General features: G+C 44.0%; 1 protein-coding gene across 2 annotated transcripts; it reads right to left on the bottom strand.

The window, feature by feature from the left end:
- Positions 1 to 6,159: 6,159 nt before the first annotated feature.
- On the bottom strand, positions 6,160 to 24,280 carry FKBP9 (FKBP prolyl isomerase 9). Of its 2 annotated transcripts, XM_074841200.1 has the most exons (10): positions 23,894 to 24,277; positions 20,053 to 20,198; positions 19,265 to 19,454; positions 18,404 to 18,549; positions 16,989 to 17,178; positions 14,671 to 14,816; positions 13,295 to 13,481; positions 11,262 to 11,407; positions 9,578 to 9,741; positions 6,160 to 7,787 (listed from the first exon to the last, which is right to left on the bottom strand). In XM_074841200.1, exons 1-10 carry the CDS (start codon positions 24,163 to 24,165, stop codon positions 7,605 to 7,607), a joined length of 1,770 nt encoding a protein of 589 aa, XP_074697301.1. In that variant the 5' UTR covers positions 24,166 to 24,277; the 3' UTR covers positions 6,160 to 7,604. The 2 variants fall into 2 exon arrangements, with proteins under 2 accessions (XP_074697301.1, XP_074697309.1); XM_074841208.1 differs by lacking the exon at positions 9,578 to 9,741 and having other exon boundaries at positions 23,894 to 24,280.
- Positions 24,281 to 24,888: the final 608 nt, after the last annotated feature.

Here is a 24,888-nt window from a genome sequence, read left to right as displayed (position 1 = left end):
GAATGGTTGGGGTTGGAAGGGACCTTTAAAGGTCATCTAGTCCAGCCCCCCTGCCATGAGCAGGGACATCTTCTGCTAGATTAGGTTGAATGTTTCCAGGGAGGGGGCATCTACCACCTCTCTCGGCAGCCTGTTCCAGTGCCTCACCACCCTCACAGTGAAGAGTTTCTACAGACAGTATTTTCCCCGTGCTGAACACATTACAGTACCTCTCAGCATCATATACAAAATGATACAGCCTAATACAGCTGCAGCTTTGGAAGCTTACCCTGAGATGTTGCAGGAGAAGTTAGAGATGGTGGCGTGACCCTGGTCCTGAGAGGGCTCAGCTGTACCAGCTCTGTTCGTTAATAAAGTAGAGGTAATCATACAACTTCCTAGCTCTGCAATATCGTCATTGTTCCCCTTTGCTTGCTTTCCACAGCAGGAACTGTGCCATCTTCCATTCCCTGGGGAATTGTAATGAAAATATGGGAGAGTCTAGATCTGCATTCTCTCCCACCAACAAGCAATACACACCTCAAAAAACAGCCTCTTTCCATCCAGCCTGTGGTCTATTATCTAAATTCTGACTTGGTAGCATCAGTCTCATTTTTTCCAAATCAGCAGACTTACATCTGTTACCACTCCTGCTGGAACTTTTCCAAGAAGGCAAGGTTGGGGGTAGTTTCCATCCTCTGCAGTAAACTGAAATTAAATCATCCCTGTATTTTGAGTGCCTGGCAGAGGCTTGATGCCCAGTCTGAGGTAGCCCGAGCATCTTTTCATGATCAAATTGCATATGCAGTGCTGGCAGGGAACTGCTGAGAACGGGGACCTTTTGGAAATTCCAGCCTGCATCTTACCAGGCAAAGACTGTTTGAGGGACGATGTCCTCCTTGTTCCCTACTTCTGGCACAGGGGCAGCTCAACCCCCAGAAGCAGGAGCCTTAGAAGCCGTCCATTCGAGCAGAAAACCACTTAAACTGTAAGACAACCCATGAGAGGACAGCATCTTGGCTGCCTTCCACTTGAGACCCATGACTCAGGCGGCAGCAGACTGGGAGAGCTGAAAGTGCCCTGGCGGTGCCAGTGACGGGAGGAGATGGGAGCTGCAGCTGCCTCAGCCCTGGCTGCCAAGAGCCTGTCAGCCAAAGCCAGAAGATGGGGAAAGCTTGAAAGCAGCAGTGACAGCTGCCGAGTCAGTGACATGGAGAGCTGCTGCTCACCCTCTCCATCGTACACGTGCGGAGCAGCAGTCGATGTGTGACTGGCGAGTGGGAGACACTGTGCAGCGCGGGATGAAGGCGAGGAGGACATCTGGCAGCGGGGCTGGGCAGGGGAGACGTGGCAGCTCTGGGCGCTGCAGGGTGAGCAGCTGCCCGGGGTGGAAGGAGCTGCAGGCAAGGGCAGCGGGTCGGGGTGTAGCAGATCCCCTCAGAGCAGCCAGGGACAGAGCAGCTTTGTACAAGCCATCACAGAGGAGCAGGAGGAAGCGTATGAGAACACGCCAACGTATCAGGACAGGAGAGGCTTGCAGGCGCCCCCAGCACCCAGCCAGGAGGGGCAGGAAGGGTGCTCCCCAACGCACAAGGCACACGCTTTCTCCCTTTCCTCTCCTGCTTGGATGTGCCACGGAGCCAACCTTCACCCCAACTTGCCTGGGCCGGGGAGGAGGGCAGGGTGGTCACATCACAAAACTGTACGGGAGGGAGCAGCCTTCTGCGCAGTCAGCATCAACGTGAGGGTTTCAGCGCCGCCGGCAAGATCAGCAGCACAGTGTTACATATGACTCCCCACAGGACATTGGCATGAGCTGCCCGCTCAGCAGCGTGGTCTGCACCACCCCAGGCAGGGCAAGGTTCTTTAGGAATGCTGCAGCATTCCCAGGGGAGGTCAGCAAACAATTTCTTTAACAATCTACATTTTGGGGTTTAGGCACCTACAGAATTTACGTTAGCTGAGATAACGTCAAGGTTTTAGGGGGGTTAGGGTTGATGGTTCTTGGGTTTGGTGCTTTTTGGTTTTTTAAACAAGCAGTCATGCTGGCTCTTTTGTCATAGTTGCCAAATAAAAGTCCAAAAGGCAAAGGCCTTCTGAAAAACACCAAGGTGTTTGGATGCACTGCTTACTCAACCGGTCTCCAGTTGCAAGGGGCTAATTACTAGGCATTACTCCCAAAGTTTACACTGGGACAAAATTTTCCATTTACAGGCAGGTTATCTTTGGAATACAGATAACAGTTAAAACTTGGAGTATGTGAAAAGCGGCTGATAGCCACAGCTCCACAGCACAAGATGTGTCAGCAACACACTCTCTGGCACAAAATCATTCTGGCTACAAGCATAACAGATTTCCCTGCCCATCCCAGCATCGGTGAAGAGGAGGAGGCAATTCTGGTCTCTCTGTGTAGTGTTTCTGAGAGGCAGGACTCAGAAACCCATGAGCCCCATGTTCTCATCCAACTTGCCTCAGGATTTCATTGATCCTCCCTCCAGAATTTTTCCTCAGCCTCACCCAACCCTACAGGAAACAAGCCATCACTCCTTCAGCGTGACAAGGATCTCATTGTTCAACTCACCCACACTTGGGAAAAAAAAAAAACACAACAACCCAAACCACAAAAAACCCAACCAAAACCATATAAAAAAGCACATGCAGAGCAATATGGAAAAGGATTAGGCAGCATCTTTAAACGCAGTTACTAAAACAGATCTCCAGCTACATCTTAATCCAAGTTACTGAAATTAGTATTGACCCCGTCTAGAGCCCAAGCATAGCAGAAGCGATCGCTTGATGGTTTCCCAACTACATGGACACTTAAAACTCTTTGCCTTGGTAGAGGATTTCAGATCAAACAACCATCTCTCAAGCATTACGTAAGGAAGATTTTCCAATCACTCCTCCAAGCAGATGGACCATGGATGGTCAGTCACCAAACATTCAGTCCACAGTGACAACCACTTAAAGAAAAGGATTTTTCCCCTTCCACAAGGAGACAGGTAAGTTAAGGTCCCCAACGCGCTTTTCTCCTTCTATCATTAAATCTTGTCAGTCTCAGGTTCTGCATTAAGGGTCTGCCAGAGCAGTGAACCTTTGCTAGGATGTAAGAGCAACTAAGCCACGTTGCAATCATCCAGTAGAACCCATTTCCTGTACAAAGGGTATCTGCACACCAAATAATTTACTTCTTGAAATGCCGTATGTTTTTTCTAGAAAAAAGTTACCTACACGATCAGCCTGAACCAGGAGGGCTGATTTAAAAAACCTACATAGTGCTGGACAGATTATCAATATTCTTTTGTCATCTCACATCCCACTGCCAACCACAACTCTTGCTTATATAGTAGTTAAGGGAAAACACCAGATGCATTTTTAGATACCCTCCAGTTTTTCAAAACCCCATCTTTTTGTCGCTAGGCTGTTGGCTAGAAATAAGAATTGATACCATCAGTTGCCTCTCCAAAACCATGAACAAAATCAACTGCAAACAAAATTAACACTGCAGCTACAGGTTAAACCATCCTTCTCCAGCAAGGCTGATTTCTTTTAATTGCTATCCAGATTCTGTATTCAGTTGTAGGAAAGAGATACTATTCACAGTATGTATTTCTAAATCAAATTTCTAACCAGAAACATTTTGCAACCCTAAAACTATATTTCATTTATGATTCAGTTTGGAAAGAAAGGTATCATACATTTCCCAGACCATTTTCCCATAGCCAAAGGAGCATATCTAAATTTTAAAGCGAGGAATAAGCAGCAAAGTTAAGTGAATTTGTTACTTTTTTTTTTCCTCTACTCACAACATCTGTTCTGTCTGTATCATATGTCCAAGGTCAAGTATTTGGGACCTTTATTTAGCTAAAAATGTTTCCTTCTTCTCAGTGAGTGTTGCAGCCAGCTCAAATATCCTCTTACTGTCAAACACATACTAATAGTCCTGAACTGAGCCAAAAACTTGCACTGAGTACTAGCTAAATACACCATTTTTAAGCTTAAAGGAAAATACAAAGTTTCTTTGCACAGAAAAAAATTAATATTTGAGTTCAACAACTGCAAACTCTGATTTAATTTCTGACTATACTTGGAAAAGGCAGAAAGTATCACTGTAAAGCCAGGACAGAAAAATCACACAGAAAAGCTGTTTATACATACCTGGGTTTTTCTGGGTACACACCCGTGCTCCTTTCCTTTCCTCTTCCACTGAGCCCCTGACAATCCAGTAGGTAATGGCCAACCTTGACTGCAGACAGCTTCCTTTCATCACCCAGCTGCCTAACAGGAGTCAGCTGCCCAGCTCTGAGAATAGCACCTGGCTGTTTCCTTAGAGGAGGAGCAGCAGCCTGATTTCCGGAGAGTTGCTCATTAGCTAAACCGTCCACTTTCATCTGGTTATTAATGACCCTTAAAGAGTCATCTATTTTTCAAAAGAACTTATCTCAGTTAAGTATGTAAAAACATTATTTTCTACTTTGAGGTACAAAATGTTTCCCTTGTATCTACATCCAGCCCAGGCCACCCCCTCTAACCGGATGGTGACACAGAGGGATTTATTTATAGCTGGAGGTGCAGGGGCTGGGCTGAGCTCTCCCAGTCCATAGGCTCTGGTTTGGTTAACTGGAAGGCAGACTGCCCTCACTTTTAAAGGGCTGCCATGCACCCTTTTCGGAGAAGGAAGGTGGCCCCAAGCTTTCCTTTGAGGGAGGAGCCAATTGCTGCCCATAGAACGGAAAAGAACTGACAGGGTCTATGTTGGTGATGAAAAATTCTGCATTCTATGCAGTTTAGCCTAACACAGCCAGGTAATCTTGGCTTCTGTTGCCTTTGTCTGGGCAAGTAAATGCCCAGTATAAATACAATTATTTTGCAGCAAGTTTTTCCATTTATTATGTTTTTCCCCAAAGCTGTGTTCTCATTTCCAAAATGGCAGCCTCCAGACTTGGGGGGATGAGGTGAGGGGGCACCAAAAATTTCCTCTTGACAGAAAAACATCATTTAGATGGATCACAAGCCATGTTTGCTACGAAGCAATGGAATGAGAATTTCAGATGTACTTACCCTAGCCAGAGGCACTGGTAAAGTCATACCTGCTATCCCATCACTGACGCGTGCTTCCAAAAACATCCAGCACAGCCATCTTTGGGATTACCAACTGACAGCACTTGTGTGCATGGTGCTGCTCTTCGTCCTGCATCTGCCCTGGAGGAAAACTCTGCTGTCTGGGTTTACTAGGAACAAATCAGACCACCTCCTGGGAACCATCTGGAATCATCCTCTGTGCAGAAAGAGCTATTCACTAAGATCTTCTCTGATAAAACAATTCTGCATATCCAGAAGACAGACTTGGGTTTTGGGGGTATGTATGAGAAGAGAGTAAGGAGTTGTCTCCACACAGAGGAGTGCTTCTGGCAGCACTCAAATCACAACTTGCTTCCCGCTCCTTCTCGGCTCCATAAGCGTGCAGAAGCAATGCATCCGAACCACAGTGACAAGCGAGCGACCTACTTCCAAATAAATGAAAAGGGAAAATTTTGTGCAACAGTCTTCTGAGACAACTGCTGTCACAAGATGGTAATGCTTCTAAGGAGCCATTCAGGCCATAAACTTTTGGATTGCAAGTGCCATCCACTGATACCCACAGTATTTACATCTGGTGTAAAGGGCCTGTATTTACATCAAACCACACCAGACTTCCAGCATTTTACATGCACTACATGTGCCTTTTGAGCTACAGGTGAAGCGAAAACATCAAATCTCAGATACAAAGCCCAGCGAGTTTGCTTTCACTAGCCTGGGGAACGAAATGTTTCCTTATGTAAGACAATTTTGTTCAACGAGAGACTTGAAGCCCCTCACCAAAAGAACCACCACCCTTCCCACTGTCACAGCTGATGGCAACATGGGATGGGTGGTTTAGGGAACAACTCCTAAAGCCAAAGAATGACTTCACTTCATCTGTCTGAAGTATGGAAAAAGAAACCCTTTTATTGTGGTTTATAATTTTCAATCAAATAATCTTAGTTGAAAGTATTTTTCCTGAAGATCAACAGCAACAGTGAACATACTCAGGATAAGGCTGCTGTGTGCAAGAGGAGAGAGATGCATGAAGGGTATTTGCTTTGACTCAGGTTCCCAACCCATCAAAATGCCAGAAAAAAAGAAACTTTGATAGCAATAGTTGATCAACATTTTATTTAACAAAAAGATCAGTTATCCAACATTTAATGGTATCAAACTCAAAAAAATATTTCACTGCACTTTCTATAACAACTGTATTAAAAACCAATACAAAATGTTTTCATCCAATTGAAACACCAGTTTTTAAAAAGAGCATTTCAGGGAGCTGACAACCCACATGTACAGATCAAGAAAAGCAAGAAACTAGACACAAAGCATACAATGGAAACACAACTCCCTTTCTACTTGTCTTTGACAGTGTCTCACTATACGTATTTGTGCTCTTACGTGTAGTGTACTGAGGGGGGATCACACGGCCTTCCAGAAAAATGTGTGTTTAGTGTATTTTCTATTAAACAGCTTGCTACATTTATAGGTCTAATGGGTGATTGTCTCAAGAGTTCACATAATCTAAACAGCACTCACAGGCCTGATTTTGTATTGAGGGATAGGCCAGAATGTTTGCAGACACAAACAGATGGGTCTGTTTCTTGATTCTATCACTGTCTTTTTGTTTGTTCACCATGCCAGACTGCTCTGCTGCAGAAGCTCTAAGTACTTGCTCCTTAGTCTAACAATTCCCAAAATAGGAGACGCAAGCTCCACACAAAATCAATTGTATCCAGTATTTATGACAGTATTTGGACCCCATGATACTAATATTTAAAGTCTAACAAAACTATAAAGGCTGCAACTACAAAGGTTTGGGAATCACTGATGGGAACACTGTTTCAACAGGCCAGCAAGAGTCAAGTTTATTAATTAAATACAATACAGATGGTATCAAACTTTTGTTTCGTAAGATAAAAACCCAACACATACATGGTTACAATTCTATACCTGTTTAGTTTCATTCACAGCTTATGGAAACTTTGCAACGGCATAGCTATCGTTCGCATGTTCTGCAATTTGCAAATCAGAGTTCCTGCTGGCAAATACTCGTATGAATTTGTTCAGTTACTGAAATAGTGCTCATGCTTTCTGAAAGGAACTGGGCTCAACGGCTGACAACGTTTACAGGTTATTTTCACGGGGAATATTTTCTGGCTCGTTCTCCTGCACAAATATTTTGGATACAGAAGGTTTTTTAAAACTCTTTTAAAAGCACTTGGTAGGTTTTCTCCCTACCACCCATCCATCCAAGTGACTGTGTGTTGTTCAATGAGAACTTCTAGTCTTTAGCACAAAAACAGACCACGTAGGTCACAATACCACATATGGCAGTATACTCTTTTATCTGTTTGTACATCCTATCTTGAGGCACTTAACGGTTTTTTCAAATATACCTAACAATTCCAACTGAAAACCTCTTCCTATTTTAACAGCCTACCAGCACACAGGTGCAGGCCTGAGCACTAACCTCTCAGAAACATGCTTGCCGAAACCCCTTCCGGTACACGTGTTTGAACAGTAGGTCAGCTCAGGACTCTTCTTTTTTCTTATCTTTACAGTTCGTCGTGTTCCTCTTTGGCCTCCTGGTCTTTCAACTTGAATTCTTCAGCAGTAACTTTACCATTTCCATCCCGGTCTTGATTGGTGAACATATTTTTAACAATCTTTTCAAAATCGAAACCAGGAGCTAGTTTTCCTTTGCCAGAATCGACTTGAGCTTGGATGTACTCTGAAAACTAAGTGGAGGGAAAGGAGGAGAAAACAGCTCACAATGAAACAGACATTTAAAACTGAAGAGTATTTACAAAAGTAGCATTTGTTTGTTGTTGACTCTCCAGCATTTTACTACTTATTAAGTGTATGTAAAAGTACACTGTTACAATCCTGTAAAGCTTACAACCTAAATTGGACTAATTAGGACAGACATGTGAGGTTAAGTCACTCTTTGTGGAGCTCAGCAGGGATTTCCTCAATTATTTCAGCGGGTCCTGGACTCATAACAAGAAAAATTCTTTTTCATAATTTAGGGAGAAAGTAAGTTGAACAGAGAGTGACATAGGAACAGATCTATATAGGCAGAAGGGGGTTTAATTTTGCATGCCAATGCAAGAAACTCACACTGTGAAACAGACATCCACCTGCATCTTACAAGAAAAATACAAAAGGAAAAAGAATGAAACACAGAAATGAGACTTTATCAGGATATCATGAGATTTGTTAAAGTAGCTTCAGGCATTATGCCTTTTGCTTGACTTCACGGTGGGAAAGGTTGCAAGGTTACAAGGTTAGTTTTCCCTAAAAATCCTTTTCCTGATACATATGAAGTTATTTGAGGTGATTAGACAACATCTGACAGAAGTCATACTGCTGGCTTGCCAAAACCAGTCCACAATCAAACACAACTTTTCCAGTTACTGTTATCTCGGGCACTACTTGTTAAATAAACTTCAGCAATGAGAGCTAATGCTGACATTCATTTACACCTTTAGGCCAAGCGTCCTCTCCTATCTCCTTGGCTTCTCCTTCTCCTTGCTAGGTGCCCAGAAGGATGTGGATAGCAACAGTCACATCCTACCTCACTCTTTCTCTAGACTGGTAAGAGGTCTTTTCTTCTCTGCAAAAGCAGAAGTGGAGGCAAAACACAAGAGAGAAGATGGAGAAGAAAGAAGAACAAAAAGGTAGAAGAGAGAGCTAGGAAAAAGGAAAATAAGATTCTGGTTTTACCCCATTGTCTTGTTAAAATGCTCAAAAGCATCTCATGCTGTTCTATAGGGCCACAGCCTGCCCCCTGAGTGCTGCAGGCAGCGCCACTTCAGCAAGGAAGGACAAAAACCAGAATGACAGAGAAAGGTGACAAAGAAGACTTAAGAAGAGAATAAGAAAACAGAACTCCTCAGTTAAGAGAAAACGCAGAGTAAAGCCTCACAGAGCTTTGTGTTATCAGAGATGGTGTGGCAACGGCAGGCAGCTTCCAGTTAGGGCACCCAACAACATTCTCACACTGCAGATTTTATAAGCAAGCAAGGGGAAGGGCTGGTTCCCACAACACACAATTCACCTGTGGAAGGACCAGCCGCAGGCACTGCCTGGCTCCCGAAGTGATTAGGCAGTTCCTGGATGCACTGCTGCAGGCCCAGCTTTGGCTCAAGAATTCACCACAAACTTCCAATTAACAGACCCTGAGAAGGCCGATACAGCAAAGGATTATTGAATACTAACTCTGCCTCTTACGCTTGTGCCCTCAGTATCTGTTGTTGACCAAAGAAACCACAATAGTACATGATCTTAAGTAGCATGGCCATTCTTGTATTTCTTTTTTTTTTTTTTGGTTCTGTATCTAAAGCTAAATAACCATGTTTTAACTGACATGCTGCCTTCCTGTTAACTTGACAACAAACACCACGTCAGAAGAAGAAGAGGAGAGACCCCATTCTTTATCATCTGCATTTGATTGTTGTAGGAGAAAACATCTTGATGATGCTGATAGGTGAAAACCACTGCAAGCGTTTTCATTGTTTCAGCTTACCTCCTCCAAAAGAACCTCTCCATCATGATTCTGGTCTATTTCTTCAAAAAGATTAGGAGAGACTTCCCCATTCCATACAAACATGTACCCTTCAGGCAAGCCAGACACCAGTTCCAGCAGTTCGATGTCGAAAACTAATACAGCACTACCAGGCACTTCTCCTTCTGTCACAACAAATGGCAAAGAGGGGTATTTATCCTTATTTACATGAAGGGTGTATTTCCTTTTAATCCGTAATTACTCTTCCTGGTCCAACAGGTGCTTCGCTACTGTGATCCCCAAGCCCCATGATCCCAAGCCCACCAAATCTTCCTGCTTCACTTCAGCAGAGGTGCTCAGAACATAAAAGAAAGCTTTCATAACAAAACTGCATCCGTTTTTTTTACTTATAAAGGTAAAACTGTGGGAATTAATCAATTTTCCTTTATCTCGCTGCTACACTGTGTATCAAGGTGCTACTGACAGACTCAACAGTGTTGCAACATCTTGGGATGTCACCTTAAGGAAACCATGGAAGGAGTTAAATTTATCCTTGAAAAAGAAAATCAAGGTCAACTTTAACTTCTGTCCAGTAGCAAACGAGCAATCTCCTCAGATATCTGGGTATATAGCAAAACACTAACAATCATGCAACCTTTCAGACCATCTATATCAAACGTAATTTGAATGATGGCAAATACCTATGACACGAATTCAACACAGCAGACTTTTTATGTTGTGAGGAAATTTTCAATTTATTATATATAACTATGCAATTTTATATAAAATGTTGCATATATAATACCCAATTTTTTGTGGAAGACAGGTACAAGTGAAAAAGCTTCTTTATCTCTTATCACAAATTAATTCTCCATTAAGCTTGGCACATGATCCCTGACAGACAGTCTTTATAAAATACAAACTGTTCTGGAGCTATTCGAAGAACATACCAACTTTTGCAACTGTTTCCATACATATCAGAGTTTGTTGATCGTGGTGATCTTCTGACAGACTCCTTTCCCTCGAGTCTTTTAACTCAGAAGATCAGTAACAACCACACATACTGGGATATGAAAGTTCTTGTCACTTCTATATTGTTCTTTTTATTACTGCTGTCCCTGTCATTAAAAATCAATAAGCCTCAGTGCTCTAAAACAGAGCAAACTGCCCTAAATGTATTGGTGTTGGTATTTCAACAGCACCATTTCACATGTCACATCTCACAGTTTAGGTAGCTTCTGAATTTTGGGTTTTCTTTAAATTTTCCAACATATTAGTGCTGAAGAGTCCCCTTCAGTTTTGTTTCCTGAATAACACGTCCCACGTCCAAGCATGAGTACCCAATTCCCTGTCAGGGAGAACAGTGTTTACATCCCTCTGCAACACCAGAGTGCCTGGAGCTTTCCGTTTTGACAAAGCAACATTACTAGGGGCGTGTGTTCCCTTTTGTACTGGGACAGTCTTTCTATTGGCCACAGTAACAGTATGACTTAAATCGCAACACAGACAGTATGATCATTTCATTGGGGAATGGGGAGGGGTTGTCTAAAATAACGAAATGAAAAAACTCTAAAAAAATCCCATTCGAGCAGCAAAGAGACACTCACCTTACGTCCTAATGCATACCAAGTAACAAAACATGCATATGTTGTTTCAGTTACTCAAGAGAGGCTAAGTGGATGTGCAGTAGGTTTCACTCACTTACCAACTCCATCTTCTCCATAACCAAGATGAGGTGGAATAACGACTGTCCGTCGTTCCCCGACACACATGTCTTGAAGGCCCATGTCCATTCCCACCACCACCTGTCCAGATCCCAGAACTATGTTGTAGGTCTTGCCAAGGCTGTGTCTGGAAAGGAAGGGGAGAAAAATTTTAAAAACTCAACATACAATAGAGAATTCCTGTTGTTCAAAACTACCACAGAAACACCAGTTTCTAGTTAGTGTTCTGTCACTGCCAAAAATTAACTTCATCCTAATGCTCTGTTCTATCAAGCTGTTACCTGAAGTTGTTCTCAAGGTAGCAAGTTACAGCCAACACCAAACAAAAGTGTCCCTACTGTTGACAAGTCCTCTGGCTTCTTGAATGAATAGACTTCTTGAATGAAATCCAATTAAAATCATTAAACCTGCCAATTAAACCCATGAAGTATTTTATCTCAAAATAAGGGGGCTTCCCTTTCACATATTTTTAACTAACGAAGTTGGACTTTTTAGCAGAAACAAAAATTCCAAATGTGCATTTTTCCCAGACCTACCAACCTATAAGGATCTGGGAGCATTCACATGGATTAGCCATCCCCTTAATGAAATCAGTTGCTACAATGCAGTAGTCACTTAACCAAGACAGCTCGGAAGTACACAACTACTAGTGCTATTTTACCATATTATTTTTTGAATTATACCTCGCTGCTGGTGGCTCATTTCTAAAATTAGAAATTATCATAAGTTAAAACCCTAGAAGTTAAACATGTATTGTGATTCTAAGAGCAGAGCGTGCAGCGCTAAGACTTTTACTCAGCATGTGTCACAATAGCAGGACCCTTTCTTCTGTCAGTCTCCCTTCTTTGGTTATTTGGTTTGGCTGTACCACCGCAGCACATGCTTGTACAACAGAGTATTGTTTGGAAAGAAAACAACTCAGTGGCTAGGAGGTCAGCCTTAAAATTAGGAGCACAAGATTCATGATCTTTGATTCTCTACGAACTGCTTTGAATAAGACAGTCTCGACATCCCTTGGTTCCTGCTACAAAATGGGAATCGAACATTCCTGCCATATAAAAGGTGTTTTGAATCCAAACACGTTACTTGCATACACACTTGCCTGCAGCATCACATCATGTGCTTCAACGTAAGCCAGCTTTTCAGCTCTGCAAGCTATTGTGTACACTGTGAAAACTATGAGCTGCTTCCTATGCTAAATATAACCTGTTTAATAGCTTTTCCCAACTCCCCTTCCAAAAATAAAATATTATTTAGATGACTTTAAAAAAGCTAGCAGCTTTATTCTTGTAGCTGCAGCATACAGTGTGATGGGCTCACTTTTAGTTCTATATGAGACAGACTGGAGCAACCTCTTGCTTCCCTCATAAACCTCCTGTCAACAGGAAGGAGGGAGAGGAACATTACCATCACAGTCATGATCAAGCCCTCTGTTAGTTTCCCCATGCTGACACTTACCACAACACTACAACACAGGAAAACTAGCACCCACGTGTGGTGCAGACAGGATGGGTGACCATTTACTGTAAACCACACTCAAGATAGCTTTAACAAGACTACACCAAGCGGCCGTACCAGACCTCTCCTGGGAGCACTGAATCAGTAGAGAGTGTAAATTCTACCCTAGAAACTGCATGAACTTGGACAGTTCAGTCATGCCGAGCCCTGTGTCGTCCTAGTACAACTGGCCCAGACACCCAAATTAGCCCATTTACACAGACTGCCATGAGGACGACCTGTTTCATCGCTCCACCTGTACTGTTTATGTTCTTCTCCAACACACTCCTACATCCTCTTTGTTCCCACTTCTCTCATTATGCTATGATGGACTGTCTTTTTCTTTTCCTCCTCCTATGTATCTTAGGCAGGCAGACATAAAAAGAAAAATACCTTTTACATAAACACTCAATTTTTTACTTAAAAATTCTTTATTCCCTGCCAGTCTGCTTTGCGAGCAATTAATTCTGCTTTCACAGCTGCTAGGGTAATTTTCTTTACCAGGCAATATACTTACGTGGAGTCTAGCAAAGTACCATCCAGGAGCGAAGCGTTGTAGTGATATTTCAAGTAATCTCCCTTCTTACTCAGTACGGTGCAGTTGGAAGGTTTGTAGTTAACAGTAATGCTGACCGAATCGGAGGGGTTGTGGAAGTCAACCACGTGGATGTCAAAGACCAGCACTGCAGATCCTGGAATCTTTCCTAAATAGGAAGCAAATTAGGCAAGTAGAGAAAGAAATGGGACCCCAACAGGCTTATGATGACGAGGTACTGCACCCTGCAGGAATATATATTCCCACTGTGTCTGCTATTGTGCTCTTCTCATTCAGAATTAAAGGATTACATCTCCTCCGTACACAACAGATGCAAGCTGCATCCAACGTAGGAAACAGAACCAGTGGAAAAGCCCTGAACATGCACTCAGTGAAGGAAACAGTGAAGGAAAAAACTTCCATTATTCTGAATGCAGAAATGAAGCAATAACCATATATTTCCTGTGACCATCCTAAATAACTGACTTGTGTTTCATGTACCAACTCATTATTGATCATCAAAATTCTCACAGGACTTCTCATGCTTCACGGACTGCCATTCTGTCCAAAAGGTTACATTTCCTTAACATGCCCTGATAGGAAGCAACTTCTTCCCCTTCTTCCCAGGATAACATGCAATTGCATTACCAGGACTGACAGACACATCCAGACCCAGGAACGGGGTTTGTTGGTAGAGGAGTCTGATTCCCAAACCAAGAGCATAGACTTTGCATTTCCAGAACAGAGGCTTTTCTTCTAAGTCACTTTTTTCAAACAACATCCCAGGAGGTACCTTTTGAAACACCAGCCATAAAACTGTGATCGGCTAGAAGGGTTATCATATTCAACCTCTCACAGCAATCTTTTTAGATACTAATGAGTTTTCCCAAAGGAATGTTAAACATATGTTACACATACACAGACACTTTGCTGTTACATGCATCCACTGTTTACAGAGGTGGCTTAGGAGTCCACAAAACCTGTGACCGTGGAAGTAACGGGGAAGAAAACACGATTAATTCCTTTAGCATACAGAGCTTATTAAGACACACAGGAAGGTCTCACACTGCAGAGCTCCTGGCACCCAAGTACCAGGCTGCCTGAAACACTGATTATCCAAATAATTTCAGGTCACCAATTACATATGAGATTGTTCTGCCTTCTTACTGTCCTACCTATTTAGCTAATCAAAATAATTTTGCAAATTCTGGGTGTAATCCTGTCAGTTGCATGCCCACAAAATAATGAATTCATAAGCCTTTCAAATGCCAAAAAAAGGAGGAATTACACACAGAGGCACTAAACAGTAAAGGAAACATCATTAATTATGGAAGACTTGAATGAAAAGTCAAGCTCACCTCTTCCTTCTTCTCCATATCCAAGATGAGGAGGGATTATTATTCTTCTTTTTTCACCAGTGCATACACCTAGCAAACCTTCATCCATTCCAGCAATCACATAACCTTTCCCGACATAGGTGTCATATGTACGATTTCGTGAATAGCTGTGGAAAACAGCTGCATTTTAGCAGTGTCAGGTGTACTTGAGAAAACACAGAATCTTGCAATAGGTCTGCAACACAATTCTTAAACTGGTTAAGGTCAAACACACGGTCAATTAACCAGCACCAGAGAGGCACAATGCAATCACCACGTTCAATGAATCTAGGCCACCGAGTTTCATCAGTCCGTGATGCATGCAACATTTATTAACCAGGACTGAGACCCTGGCTAGGGAACAGCTTATTTGCAAATACGTTTCCACTATATCTTGAAAGAAAATCTCACTTCTTTCTGTATTTTAGACTAAACAGAAAGTGCGTTTTAAAAAGTAACTGAAAAAAATCGGTTTTCTCCTTTAAATTTTCCTCTGCCCTGACTCTACTTTAGTAAGTACTTATCAGCTAGATATAGTTTATGTTCATGAGACACCCTTCAGACTATTTCATTTTGCAACCACAGCTATGCAGTTCAACTACTACAAGGAGGAGGTGGGATAAATAGGTTCTCCTGGGATGCACAGCACTAAAATGAGTCATGACAACAAAACTGTATCAATACTATCCCTCCCTTCCAAACTATGCCAATCACTTATATATAGGTTGAAGGATCTGCTTCAACACCTAATGATAGGATAAAACAAGACTACAACAGCAAATTGTGTTTATTACAAGGATGCGTCTGTCTTCTGCCTTTCTTCAAGGCATGCTACATGAAGGCGCAACCCAAGGAAGGGAAGGCAGAAAGGTTTTAATTCATCTTTACGAGGTAACTCTGGGAAAGAGCAAGACCAGTACAGACTCTGATGTAATTTAGGGGCAGTTCTGCAGCTGAATATTGCAGAGGAAAAAAAAATGAAGGAAAATATTACAGCTCTCAACCCCAGCCCTTCACAGTGCTTTTGGCATGCTCCCTGTACTAGTGAGAAATTTTTTCCTGGATAACTCCATTTCTTCACAGGTACTTGTTAGATATTGGCCTTTCTTGTAAATTCTGCAGGAAGCCAGGATATGTCGCCCTAACAACTGTCAGCACTTTAGAATGAGGTAAAGGCTGCTGTCTACAAAGCAACCCTAGTATAAATACTACAGCCATTTCCAAAAGTGTTTAATTACTACAGACAATACTCATTTACATCTCAAAAAAGATTCTGGGCAGGTGCACTGTGGATAAGCTTTAAGTTCTTAACTTACAAGTTTTCATAAGCTGTAAATTAAGGTCTACAGTGATGGCTGCTGATGCAGGTCTCCTTCTTTCTATCCTCCCACCAAGGTGGGCAGCCGAATGGGGAGGTCAAGGTTGATTCTGAATCTTACCGCACCTCAATTCAATTACATGAGATACAATTCCCTGACTCATCCTCATAGGAAGCAGCACACACAGCATACTATGCAGCTTCTGTTTGCAAACTGATCCTGAGCTTCAGCTTGCAGCAGCTGTAGTAGTACTAAACATTTTTCCATTAATTTATCTCATAAAATATTTTACAGTGGCTCATTTTCAACTCTTTTTAGCTACTTGTGCCAGCTGTTCTGAAAGCTGGAGTGGGAAAGTAAAGTACGGCTCATTAAAGAGCAAACAAAAGTGACAGGAAGCTACAAGGGTACTATTATTCATCATATAATTGTGTACATGAGGCTCATGTGCCCAGAGAGCTTTGAATTTGATGTGGCAGCAATCCCTCTTCCTCTGTGACAGAAACCCTGTTGCTGAATTCGGTCTTGAAAGACATTAGCCTTCAAAATGCAGTTTTCAAGTACAAATTGAAAGACTGTCTTGAGATTAACCTCAAAGTAGCTACTAGCACGCTGACTCACAATTCTCAGGACATAAAGCAGGAATCATATTTATTTTCCTCTCTCTCCAGCAGCACTACCTATTTGGCAGATGAACTCTATAGGGCAAAGAGTCTCCGGGCGTGCATGTATAAAGCACAGGCAGGCTCAGCGGGTGGATCAGCACCCCTAGATGGCGTCCGTGATACTGTCAGAACACAAAACAGGTCTTTGTCTCCCTTCCCACATAGAAAAGTTTTCTGAGTTTTTTAAAAGGGAAGACTTCAACTCCACTCAAAAATTTCAAAAAGGAAGAAAAGCAAATTGTACTTGGGTGTATTATGGACAAGACGGATGAGTCAAACTGGAAATGGGATCTGCAGGGCTGAACGGTTTGGTTACCTGGAATCAAACAACGTGCCATCCAAAAGCGTGCCGTTGTAATGGTATCGGAGAAAGTCTCCTGCCTGGCTCCTCCTCTCACAAGATTCAGGCACCTGCTGGTTCTCAATAGCAATACCGTCTTTGGGGTTATGGAGGTCTAGCAGAACCACATCAAAGACGAGGGAAGCTTGGCCAGGGATATCCTTACCTGCAAAAGCGTTAGAGCAGAAAACTGGTAAGGAACAGCAGGTGTGCTAGAAGCAGCTTAAACATGTTTGTTGAGGAAAAGTAACCTACTGCTGAATATCAAGCACCTTCCCTCCCAAAATAAATTAGCGTAATCTGCTTCTAGTCAGCCATCTTTTGTTTCGTGTGTGGGTCTGTCACTCAATTCTCCAACTCAATTAATTATTTCATTCCGTTCCTGTTGTGATGGCACTGCCTCACTGAAAACAGCCTCTTCAGCAACACCCATCTTAGTCAATATACACCAGCTCCATCTGAGCTGCATGGTTTAGTCTACCAGTATCTCCAACACACTTCATGAAAGCCCAGAAAACAACCATTAGAACACAGATTTGGTACATCTGCTCTTCCCATCCTGTTAATATCAAACCAGCAGACTACATGAGGGAAGTTGAGGAAGGGTAGATTGAGTATCTTAGTGAAAAGGTACCTTTCCATCAACACACGAATTATAGTGTGGGTTGCTCTGACTGAGAACCATTGAGCTCAAGATCTTGGAGAGATTTTAAAACATAACTCCACAAAGCTTTGTTATCCAAGGAGATGGCTATCACAGTTAATGGTAATGAAGTCATGGAAGGGCTACGAAACCTTGTACACCACAGACACATCCTTAAACATCAGAGCAGAGAAAGAATTTAAGGAAGAGTCCCAAACTATACCTAACTGCCCCCTCATTTAACATGGGGACCTCTATGTGTGACCTGTAGGCTGCATACACATTCTCATAGGACGACTAATCCATCTTGTAGTTATTACTAAGGCATTGGTTGCAAAAAAAAGGACAAAACTGGAACTAAAAATACACTTTTCTTTTTTCAAAAGTTTTCTGCTCTCTGTGGCAGTCATTGAAAGAATTATGCAGTCACCTGTCTTCACGTTTTTGGAGCCACTAGATATTATATTCTCTGAATGAAATAAAATTTCAGTATATAAAGATTACAATTGTATCAACAATGTGTCTGTTAAGCAATTTACTGTTTGAATTTTTTAAAAAATCTTGTACTAACGAGCCCAATCCTGTATATAATACATTCTGAACATCTCTTCCCACCACTTTGTTCCGTCTGTCTGAAATGAGTGATAATGCTGTCCATAAATTTAAATACACAAAGTACCAGTTTGTTTTAAAATATGGATGACTTGGATTTCGAAAAACAAAAAAAACCCAAACAAAACACTTTTACCATCTCCTTCTTCTCCATATGCCAGGAAAGGTGGTATTGTGATAATGCGCTTCTCTCCTACGCACATTCCCAAGAGACCCTGGTCCATACCAGGAATCAGCCATCCAATTCCCACATAGGTATCATAAGTTCGCATCCGATTATGGCTAAAAATGAAAAAAAAAAAAAACACAACCAAGAAAAAACCAACCCACAACCAAATGTCAGCCACAGGAAGTAACAGTATTCATCTTTAAAAGCCACATGCTACGCACAATATAACTCACAACTAGTTGCTCAAAAAATATTGCTCCTTGATTTACCAAGGGCTGGCTGGGTAGTGTTTTCCAGAGTGATTAGCTATTTCAGGAACCTAAAAGAGGTTTTGAAAAGTGCCTCACAAACACAACAGCAGCTGTTATTAAAGCATCGTTTTGCACCTAACTTCAATGAAGTACACAGGCTGTAAACTTAAAATCTCAGTATAAAAGTGTTTGTAACTCAACTTCATTACAAACTCCACTTAGTCTATAAAGCTTGTACTTAACTTGAATAGCTACGCTGCAGTGGTAACAGAAACATTTAGCTGACTGCAATAAATAGGGATATAGATACAGAGAATGGAATTTAAAAAAAAAAAAAAATATCTGGGTTGGTAATGCCTGTGCAGAAATAATGTACTGGTTTAATGGTCTGAGTCAGTACTGCTGTCCTATAATCCTTCAATAAATTACTGACATTTATATGATGCTAGCTTTCATCTCCTGGGTTTCTGGGCAATCAGCATTAACTGTTATGCCAGTGAAGGGGGAGTAAATCACGGTTTTAAGTGACATGAGGTACCTATTAAAATACACAAAGACACACAACGCAGCTGCATACCTTGAATCAAACAGGGTCCCATCTAAGAACGTTCCATTGTAATGGTATCGTACAAAGTCAGACACCTGGACTGTCCGAGGACACTTCTCAGGTTTGAAGTAAGTCTGAACCTGCACTTCGTCCTCCGAGTTCCAAAGATCTATCAGGAGCACATCGAAATGGAGCACAGCATTGGGGGGTATCACACCAGCTGCAAAAGCAGAACAACACAACCAGTTTTATTTCCCTTTTTCTACAGGGCATCAATGAAAAGGCAACCAATCCACACATACCCTAAAAAAACCCACATACAGCACACCTTACTCCTTGTTATGCTTATATCCTCCTGGCCCCTAGTCACTGTTGCAGCTACTTAAGGGGGAGAATCTGGCAACATGGACTGTTACCAAGTATGTCCATCAGGCAAACTGATCTTCATTTAGCGTTTGTTGCCTCTCTGGGTCTGCAGAGCAAAGCTGCTTTCGGCACTGACAAGACCTTGTGCAGCACTGCAATGCCAAACCACAATAAGTATTTAACAGCGAGGTAGGTATAAATAAATAGTTAACTTTAGTAGCAAGGTTCATTTGCTGAATGTCCTCTACAGCCAACAGCTCTTCCTTCAGCATACGGAGGGAGCCTGGAGAGATTAGCTGGGCTACAGGCTTAACAAACACCCCTGAGCAGGGGAGAACCTCTCTGAAATTCACTACTTGCAATTTCTACCCTTCTCTTCTGTGACTTCATTTTCTATCTGCTCTGCTGAATCACTTGCCCAACAGCTATTCACTGGCCAGGGCTGTACTTACAGACTCCTTCACTTCCATAGGCCAGCTTGGGAGGAATTTTCACGAACCGCCGCTCGTTCACGCACATGCCAACCAGAGCTTTGTCCATCCCAGCAATGAGCTGACCTTTTCCCACAAACACGTTGAATGTGGATCCCCTGTCATAGCTGAAGGGGGAAAAGCAGGCAAAAACGTTAGCCATTCATTCACCTACCATTCCACTCTTTTTTTGAGAGTTTAATCGTACGTTGTCTCCCCCTTGCCCTGTTAGCATAACTTTATCACTAGACAGCTGCTAAGGGAAGGGGCAAATCCAAGTGTTTCTGACACTTCAACACAGCTCTTCTTCTGTTCATTGCTCACCGTCTATCAGAAACGCATTCTAGCAGCGTGAGATGTATCCTGCAGGCACCAGAAGTCCAAACAGCTAATTTACACATTAATACTATAAGCAACACTGGAAAATTAAGGAGGAAAAGGAAAAATTAAACACTATTATGAGATATGAAAGGATGACTGCTCCCACTGTAGGATCTCAGCATATTGATTTTGGTGAGTAACACCACAAAAATATTACGCAAATCCTCCACGTTCCCAGCTCTCGTTTAAAGCATAGAGGCATGCTTTAAACAGCAAGTTTGCCAGATGAAGAATCAAGAGAGCTAGCTTTCACTGTGATAATACATGAACGTTTGAAAGGTAAAAGAAATGATGCTTAAATGATTTAAAGTTTTGCAGAGAGGATGGAGAACAGCAGTGTTACCACAGCAGAACACTAAGATGAGCTTACGTGATTAGTTGGACCACCTTAAATCTGCACAATGATCCCATTTGGCTGTGCCTGAATTACTGCTGTTACTTAATTTTTTGAAGCAATGTGTAAACATACGGCAGGAAGCATTTCAAAAACTTCATGCCTATTTTTAAGCTTTTACTGCTTCCATTTTCTCCAATTCCTTTTATAATTTAAAGGACTATTTTTTCAGATAAAAGGCAGCCCTGGAAAAAATAAGTAAAAAAAAAAAGGCTTGTGCCTCTTTGCCTGCTAAAATATTCTGGAAAGCAGCCAGTAGCTAGATATCACTAGGGAAATGATGTCAAACTTCCCTTCGAAGACTGTACACATCACTTCCACAACATACTGAGCCTCCTAATAGTCCCAGAGCCTTGAATCCCTCAAATATTTTACTGAGTGATCTCTCTGTTTGCTCCATGATTTTTTTTCTGGCAAACATTTCCCTTAAAATAGACAACCCTCTATACAGAGCATTCGCTTTCAGTTGCACAAATATTCCTACGCCCAGGCAAGGATGGAAAATATTTAAATTAGCTCCTGACAAATTCTATTATACACACAAAAACACAATTATGTCAAGACTAGTAATGTAACAGGTTCTAAGAAACCCAAAAAAAAAGGTATTTTGTAGCAATTGACAAAGCTTGACAAAACATCTGGGATGGACTTAAAACGGAAGAGCTTTTTTTGGCCAAAAATAAACCTACAATTAAGAAAACGTTGATACTAAGCAGAGAACTGAACAAAGCATGCAGCTTTGTAGGACTGACTTTGCAGATTCCTTAAAGCTAAGCAAAATTAGTTTCTATTAGTGGAATTTACCAAATTAACAGCAGATGACTAGGCAATTAAATTCAGACTTTAAAATGCAAATAATTTTATGGCCACAGAAATAAAAATGCAAATACTGATGGGGAAAGAAAAAAAAGAACAACCAGGCTCATTAATTAATTTTTGTGACACCGTGGTCTTTGTCAACAGCCTGTTAACGAGAAGAACAGTATTAACACCTTCTACTTGAAAATACAGAAAAATCACTTTAAACCTCAAGAACATTTTCAGCAACTGAAGAAGAAACAAAGTAAAACTGCCCTTCCTTCAACACCCAGAGTATTTTCTAGACCGATTTCATAGTAGTGTTTGACTGAACTGATGCTAGTAAGCACTTTCATAAACTTAAAAAAACCCCAAACAGGTAGCAACTCAGGCAGGCAGAAAAATGGGCTTTCTAATAGGCTAATTTTAGTATAAACTGACTGAATAACTTGTTTGCAGGAAACACTAAAGATTTTACAACAAATACTCCAAAATATTTCTTCCATTAATGTACAGAACATAAAACCCTCCTAATTTTCCATTGTCTTAACACCACAGACCACTGTCATCAACCTTAAAAAAGGACCATAGTTAGTGAATAACAAAAATGTATGTCAACATGAGCTGCCATCTAGAAAAAAAAACACAAGCTGAACAAACCTGACTTTTTGCACTCTTCTGAAATGAAGGCAGCCATACAAATACTCAAGTTGGATTAGACTATCATCGTTACTATTTATTCACTGATATTTAGAGGACTCAAAGAGATAAACGCTGTACGGATCTGCACCGCCTGTCCCTGCCCCAAATAGTTCAGAGCCAAATGACAAGGAACTTGGAAGTAAAGGAGAGCCAAGACCTGAGCAGCCCCTCCAGGTGCCCTGCCTCAGTGCAGAAATTTGCTGGTACAACTCAGCGTACAAGTCAGCCTCAGGATGCATCTGCAGAAATCAGAAACACATTTCTGAACACATGGCTGGTTTTCCAATTGTCGCATATTTGTAAAATGAGCCGTGAGGATGCTGCCTTTGTGTGTGTCCTCACATCTGCAGCTAAGACTTATTTTCCGAGACCGTCAGTTGCCAATGAATTTACTGTCCTTGCTGTGCCTTTTCATGGAAAGTGCACCAATGGCTGCTGAACCGGCAGCTACCGCATCCCGCACTTTATCTGAGGAAGTGCTGGTGAAGGGGCGCTCCTGGCGTACTGAAGCACAGTCAGCTCCAGAGGAAGAGCTGAGCTTACTCTGAAGGACAGTTATTTCCCTCAGGCTGCAGATTTTCCTTGAAGCACAAGGAAGATTACCGGGATTACTGAAAATACATTTTGTTTTTTCTTTCTGAGTAATACTTTGATCAGTGGCAGTGAATGAAGCAAGAAAAAACAAATAGGCTGTCAGCAGCATCAGCATCCTTCACAATCTCCTGACCCCACTATTTAGGCTTCTTGATCCCAAAATAACAGCAGGAAAGCGGCCAGGCGCTTCACTGTACATAGGACACATTCATTCAAGGGTAACTTATCCACAGAATTTCTATGTAAGCACAGCTTGATAATTCTTGTATTTCTGGCAAGGATAACGATTCAGAAATGTTTGTGCTGGAGGAGGCTTGAGTTTGGAGAAGGCGTAAGGAAACATACAGAAACGGGCAGGAAATCACCAAGTACTGTGTGAGAGACTGCGACCCCCCTACGGTCCCGTTTCCCAGTCTAACCGAGTATCCTTACGGTCTCCTCTCCTGGAGCAGAAAGCTCCCGGCCGACGCCTTGGAGAAGCAGCGGGGAGCACACGGCGGGGATCCACCGGGGCACACCAACCGCTGCCAAGGGGCCGCAGCCACCGCCGCGGTGTCGCCCCCAGCCCCAGCACTCCCAGCAGTCCCAGCCCAGCTCTCTGCCCTTTCACGCCCCGGAGACATCTCCCGCGGCCGCCCGTCCCTCCCGCCTCCAGGCTTGGCCGAGGCTCCCTCACCGCCCACCCGCTCCCGACCGCTCACCCCGAAGGGGCTCACGGGCCACAGCGGGACCCGAACGGCGTCTCAACCGCGGCCTCCACCCAGAGCTCCCACCTCCCAACACCCACCAACCCACCCGGGGTGGGGGGGGCGGCCCCGCCCGCTCGCCAGCTCCCCGCCAAGGGCACCCTCACCCGAACCGAACCCCGACGGGGCCGCCCCCGGGGGCCGAGGAGCGGGGCGGGGTGGGGTGGGGGGCTCTCCCGCCAAGCGCCGAGGCGGGCGCAGGCCAGACCTGGAGTCGAAGCGGGTGCCGTCGGGGAAGGCGCCGAGGTAGTGGTAGCGCACGAAGTCTCCGGGCCGCACGGCCCGCGGGCAGCTCTCGGGCACGAAGCGCCGTTCGACGCGGAGGCCCGCGCCGTCGCCGTCGGCGGAGGGCTCGGCGGCGGGCACCGGCGGCGCCTGGCAGGCCGCCCAGCTCGCCAGCAGCGCCGGCACCACCACCAGCAGCTGCGCGCCGCAGCCGGGGCCCCGCCGCCGCTCGGCCGCCGCCGCCGCGCCCGCCATGAGGGCCGCCGCCCGGGGCAGCCGCTGGGTGCGCCGAGGGCAGGCGGGCGGGCAGGGACAGAGGGAGGCCCCCGCTCCTGCTCCTCCCGCCGCCGCAAACTTGCAAACGTGGATGAAGCGCTCCCACCCGGCACGGGGGGAGGAGCAGCAGCAGCCCCGCCGCCGCCGCCCCCCCCAGCCCGGCGCGGGGCTGCGCAGTGCGGAGCGGAGCCGCGCTGGCACCGCCACCCCCCGCCCCGGGGAGGCGGCCGTCCCCCCGCCCCGGGCTGGCGAGGGGAGGACGGGGGGGGGTGGCGGTGCGACGTGGCGCTGCCCCCGGGCGCTGCGGAGTGCAGGCGGGGGGGCGGGCGGACACACACACCCCCCCCCCGCAGATTCCCCGTAGCTGTGGGGAGCGGCGCTGGGTACCCCGCGGCGGGCTGCAGGCCCGGCGGCAGCGCCCTTTGTTCGGGTGCCTGCGCCCCGCACATGCCCTCCCTGCGCGGCGCTTTGAGCGTTTGCGGATTCCAAATCCTCCGTGCGCGGCTTTGAATATTCGCAGATTTAAAATCCCATCGCAGATCTTCCACGCGAGATCAAAACTCCAAAGACAAGAAGTTTGTGTTGGCGTCTACTGCTTGACGCGCACCAGGGCTGTCACGGGCGTTTGCAACGCCCTGTCAGGGAAACTTTGCGACTGACACAGTAAAAATAGACCCGACCAGCTCCCAGTGGGAGACCGGC

This window comes from Strix aluco, chromosome 1 (assembly GCF_031877795.1).
Source record: "Strix aluco isolate bStrAlu1 chromosome 1, bStrAlu1.hap1, whole genome shotgun sequence".
NCBI lineage: Eukaryota > Metazoa > Chordata > Aves > Strigiformes > Strigidae > Strix > Strix aluco.
The sequence above is the reverse complement of the archived record's forward strand: the minus strand, read 5'-3'. Positions and strand labels throughout refer to the sequence as shown.

What these genes read in the sequence shown, in the direction of transcription:
- FKBP9 (XM_074841200.1), bottom strand. Translation starts at nt 24,165, where the DNA reads ATGGCGGGCGCGGCGGCGGCGGCCGAGCGGCGGCGGGGCCCCGGCTGC. An exon ending in GGCACGTTGTTTGATTCCAG is followed by an intron (nt 14,817 to 16,988) that starts GTAACCAAACCG and finishes TGTTTTCCACAG; the next exon opens with CTATTCACGAAATCGTACAT. An exon ending in ATATGGAGAAGAAGGAAGAG is followed by an intron (nt 13,482 to 14,670) that starts GTGAGCTTGACT and finishes CTTCCTATTTAG; the next exon opens with GAAAGATTCCAGGATCTGCA.